We start from the raw sequence: 5,560 nt of genomic DNA, 5'->3' as shown, positions 1-5,560 counted from the left end.
TTTGAGGCTTGAACACTAATGAACGAAGGCCAGATGAGTTGTGGGAGGATATCAAGTGTATCACCCAGGAAGAGTGCAAACGGTCATTGCAAAGACAGAAGAGGAAGAAAAGGCCAAAATGGATGTCAGAGAAGACTGATTTATTATAATAGTTTAAAAAATCTATTAACTCTTTTGTGCATTCATGAGGCATCAAGTATGGTGGTTAACAAGCATCTTCTGCCTTAAAAAGGGGTCTCTAAAGCCCAAAAGCATAAAGTTCCTAAGAGACAATCTGGGATCATAGGAAGTCTCAAGTCTCAGTGACACACTAGGCCCTCAAGGCTTGTAGGAGCAGAAGTGGAACTCTGAAGGTGGGCCCAGGACGGAACCTCTGACTCTGCACAGGAGGAAGGGGAAGTGGTTCACTGTGACACCATGGGATTGCCCTGAGCAGCCATCAGTGCCACAGCAGCTACACACATGGCCTGGCGCTGGGTAGAGTGGACTCTGCACTCGTGTGCTAAATCCACTCCCACAGCACTGAAGAGTGTCCCCTCAAGCCAAGATCTCAGTGGTTCCAGAATCTGCATCTCTGGCCACTACTCTTTGAAAAAACTTCTCAACTGTATTTCTCAAAATTGTTCCATTTAAAACCCCTGTGAAGAATGAAGATTATGTGCCAAGAATAGAAGATGCTGAAGGGTAGAGGAATGTGTCCAGGGTCTCTAAGTTAGTGACAAAGCCAGAATGAAAATGCAGGATGGTCGATCCAACCCATGATCTTTTCATTTTTTTTAAGCTGCTCTAAAGTCTAAATAAAATTCAATGCTGTCAAGTCAGAACTGACTCATAACTAACTGTCCAATAGGTTTTAAGAGGCTAAAAATCACAGAGGAAGAGAATACCCATAATTCTCCCTTAGAGCAGTGAGTGGATTCAAATCGCCTACCTTTGAGTGGGCAGCAGAACTCCTTACCCACTAGGCCACCAGAGACTGCAAGGTCTAAATAAGCCTTCTAGAAAGAGACTTAAAATTGTTTCCTAAACAACAGGGTAAAAGAAAAGGCTAAAACTCAGTAGACTTTTGGGGGGAAACTGCTCCCTTTGCAATAATGTAATACTTTCCAAATTTAGTCTTACCCATAAATAGCCACCTCAATCTCAAGAATCCTGATATTTAGAATATTAGATGAGAAAAATAGTGAACTGGAACTGGTGAGCTCGAGCAAAAGCTTTGCAGACACAAAGACCTGGGATTGGATCAAACTTGGCCACTTACTAACTAGGTGATCTTGAGCAGGTCATTTTCTCCGATGTAAAATATTACTACCCACCTCTTTAAAGTGCTAAAGAGAAAGGATGTCAGTTTAAAGACTAAGGTGCACCTGAGCCACACCATGGTATTTCAATTGCTTAAGCAATGAATATCAAAGTTTAACAATGAATAGGGATGACTGAAGAACTGATATCTTTGAATTATAGTGTTGCCAGAGCAGTGAATACTCCAAGGACTGTCAAAAGAACAAACACATCTGTATTAGAGAAAGTGTAATCAGGGTGCTCCTTAGAGGTTAAGAACAGTGAAGCTTTGTCTTACATATTTTGGTCATGTTGTCAGAGGCACTAGTTCTTGGAAAAAGACATCATCATAGGAAAAGCAGAGGGCCAGAGAAGGAAAGGAAGATCCTCAAGGAGACGTACTGACTTGGTGAACAATGGGCTTGAGCATGGTGGAGACCCTGAGGATCACACAGGCCAGGGGGCAGTTTCAACTTGTTGTCCACAGAGTTGTTATGAGTAGTAGTGACTCAATGGCACCTAACTACAGCTTTAGTGGAGGTCAAGCATTTGGCACATAATGTTCTGAAGCCATTGAGTCGGAACTCACTCTTAGCTAACCTTCCTAAGTAGCACAAATGGTTTGTTCTCAGTAACTAACCCAACTAACCCATAGGATGATGGTTCAAACCTACACATGGGTCTGGTATAAGAAAACTCAGTGATGCTTCTATAAAGATTATGTTGTTATGGGTCGGAACCTATAGGTGGCCCTCCAGTGGGTTTTCAGAAGTACTAAATTGCATGGGAGGAGATCACCCATACTTCTTCCATGGAAGAGCTAAGGGATTCAAATTATGTACCTTGAAAGTGGCAGCATAGCTCCTTACCACTAGGCCACCAGAGCTCCCTATAAAGTTTGTTGTTGTTGTTGTTGTATAGCCAGAACCAACACATAGCTGACCCTCTGGCAGGTTTTCAGACATAGTTAATTGCACAGGAGGAGTTTGCCCATCCTTCTCCCACAGAGCAGCTGGTGGATTTGAATCTCGTGCCTTTGGGATTGCAGTGCAGCTTCTTACCACTAGGCTACCAGCCACGAAAAACCCAAGGAGCAATTCTACTCTGTCATACATGGGGCTGCAAAAAGTTGGAATCAACTGCGTGGCAATGTTTTTACGACTTTTTAGGTAGTAAAAACTGTTGTTTCCCTCTAAACCTCCCCTTATATCACAATTCACTGTAGGTCTCACAAGGGGCACAAACCAAAACATCTCACAGAGGCAGCACAAAACAAAACATCTCTGCTTTTAAAGTTTTCCCTTGAGAATGACAATGATCTGAATGCAATGCCTTATGGTGGGGAGGGGAGAAATCTTAAAAGGAGCATTTGTTCTTTCACAACCTGCTGTAACTGATATCTTCCTGCACAAAATAAAACAATAAACAAAATTTAAAAAACCCACAATAAAATTTTAAAAAAACACACAATAAATAGAATTATTCCACCCATCATAAGGCTTCAAGTGTCAGATAGTTAAAACCAGCAAAGGCGCACAAGTCCTAATCTACTTCCACTGAGCCTTGAACTCTGCTTCCTGCAATGCATGCCCCTCACCAGGAGCCCCTTCTGACTCTTGTCTTAGCCTGAGGGGTTTATTTGCTCTTCTCTGCCTTAACTGAGGCACATCCCTTCATTAACTTGTCTCACCCTCCCCTCATGCAATTTCCCGGGCTCATGGCATCCTGTCCACTCTGAGGACAACTCACCTGGCCGCAGGTACACAGCAACCTCCTGCGGCGTCATCTGAATGACATCTGAGCCGGAGGAGCCAGAGCCCTTGCTGCTAAGAGGCTGGTTCCTCAAGACATGAGTGCTGCTGGCTGGGCTCTCGATCTCGTCCTCACATCCATTTTTGAGGAGGTTTTCCCTCAGGTCACACCGGGAGGTGACTGACCGCAGGCTGCTAAAGTCCTGTGCAGGGAAACAGAGAAAGCACAATGCAGTCAGGGCCTCTGCTCAGGAGAACGCTCTCAGGCTGTAGACTCAGCACCATCTGGTTGACCTTAAACCCATCACAGTTACATTTTCTGTGTTCTGAAAATGGCTGAAATGATAATCCCTAGCTCTAATGCTTCTCCAAGTATTACGAGCACTCACTGAGACCCTGGTTATGAAAGCACTTTATAGAGCGTGAACACCTAATAAAAATGTTTGTTTTCATGGCTTTTTTAATAGTCAAATGATCCTAAAATACAAATGCTCCTAACTGCTGACAAGAATAGTAGGGGAAAGTAATTGAAACAATCCAACACTGTTTCAAGTAAAATCTCTAAACATTATAAAAGTGGCTCACTCAGACAATTGAGAGTTAACTTTTGAGCTGCTTTTGCAGGCACAAGGCATGGCACCAGGATTCTAGAGAACAATGTGGAAGCTCAAATGAGACCCTTTGACCTAGTGGTCTATTCCTGGGAATTTATCACAATAATAAAAACAAAGGAGAAATTCTCTAAGAAGATACTTATTGTTGTTTAGTGCAATCAAGTCGAATGGAACTCATAGCAAGCCCACTTGACAGCGTAGAACCACCTTGCAGAGTGGCATGATGTGGGCCATTGAGTCAGAAGTGGCCCATAGCTGACCGTCCTGTGGGTTTTCAGAGGCAGTGAATCTCATGGGAGAAGACTGCTCACCCTTCCCCCACTGAGCAGCTGGTGGATTCCAACCAAGTGCCTTTGGGATTGCAGCACAGCTTCTTACCAGTAGGCCAGCAGATCTCCCTATAGGGTGACTAATAGTGATAAGGAATTATGCTGTGAACTCAAAGGTATATGGTTCAAGTCCACCAACTGCTCTGTGGGAGAAAGATGGAAATCTTCTCCTATGTGATTTACTGCCTCTCAAAACCCACTGGTGGGTCAGCCTTAAGTTGATTCTGACTTGGCAGTACTCAACAATAACAATCTTTATGAAAATAGATTTCCAGGATTTCTCCCAAAACGCTGATGGGTGGGTGTGAGCCATCAGCTTTTCAGCTTAGTTGTTTCTATCAGTGCTTCTTAAGAAGATATGTACTATGCACGCCCATGTTTCTCGTGGCTTTGTTCATGATAGCAAGGAGCTGGAAACAACCTAAGTGCCCATCAACAAACGAATGGATAGAGAAGCTGTGGTATAGTCACACAATGGAATACTACGCTGCATTGAAAAACAAGGAACTCATGGAATATTATTCAAAATGGGTGACCATGGAGGACATTATGCTGAGTGAAGTATCTCAGTCACAAAGGGACAAATACTGCATAGTGCCACAGTTGTAAAACAGGACTGACATCAGTGTTGGAGAGAGACTGAGAAAGATGGGATAAAGTATACTGCATTGAAACAGATGAGGGAGAAAACTGTTTAAAAGGGATATGTTATTAGGTATTTTGTCATGACAGGAGTCCAGAGTGAAGGCTGCATAGTGGAGTGGACCTGAGGGGAGGGACTGTAAAACAATGGGGGAACTTTTCCAAGAGGGTAGTGTACTGAGGGGAAGGGGGTACAGGGAGAAAAGTGCAACAATGAATGAATGGAAATCCAAAGTCTCTGTAAATTTTCATTAAAATTAATTAAAAAAATGATAAAAAAAGAATATATGTACTAAGGAGCATAGGGTCACTCACGCTCACTGCACAATGAAAATGTGGAAACAGCCTACATGCTCATGATTGGATGAGTGGATCAACAAGATGTGACACACGGATACAAATGCATATTGCTCAGAAAGAGAAATGAAGTCATAATATATGCTACAACAGGGACAGAGCTGGAGAACAGTATGCTGACTGAAATTAGCTATTCATAAAACGTCATTTATAAGGTAAATTATTTGTAAGACCTCATTTAAATAAAAAGATAAAACAGGAAAATGTTTAGAGTTCAAAATTTGCTAGTGGTTACCCAGGACAGAAAGCAAAAAGGCACTGCATACAGAGCACTGACTTTTCATTTAAGATGATGGAAAAGTTTACTGATTAAGAGTAGGGTTGGAATGGACAGAAAACCTCATAAGCAGTTCCTTATTTCACCTCTACCTTGCATGAGAACTTCCGAGTTGTAAAACAACCCAGTGGTAGATGGATTTGCTCCAGGACTTAAGAAGCATAAATGACATAGCTGAGCCTCTACATCTTGTGGTTCCTAACCTCTACACTATAATAGACAAAGTGTTAGTCTATACGCCTTTTATTGTAACTTTTATTGTAACCTTCCCTCTGTAACTTGATTTGTGCCACTATTAGAACCTCTACT

The 5,560-nt window shown here is 42.4% G+C and overlaps 1 protein-coding gene across 1 annotated transcript in view; it reads right to left on the bottom strand.

The window, feature by feature from the left end:
* The window catches only part of ITGB5 (integrin, beta 5), a 198,740-nt gene that overhangs the window by 162,330 nt on the left and 30,850 nt on the right, over nt 1–5,560 (bottom strand). The window contains exon 3 of the mRNA XM_006884212.1: nt 3,031–3,235. Coding sequence (XP_006884274.1) covers nt 3,031–3,235 — 205 coding nt within the window. The remainder of the gene's footprint in view (nt 1–3,030; nt 3,236–5,560) is intronic.

The sequence above is a fragment of the Elephantulus edwardii genome, unplaced genomic scaffold, assembly GCF_000299155.1.
Source record: "Elephantulus edwardii isolate Elephantulus edwardi_28Jun2011 unplaced genomic scaffold, EleEdw1.0 scaffold00032, whole genome shotgun sequence".
Classification (NCBI taxonomy): Eukaryota; Metazoa; Chordata; class Mammalia; order Macroscelidea; family Macroscelididae; genus Elephantulus; species Elephantulus edwardii.
The sequence above is the reverse complement of the archived record's forward strand: the minus strand, read 5'-3'. Positions and strand labels throughout refer to the sequence as shown.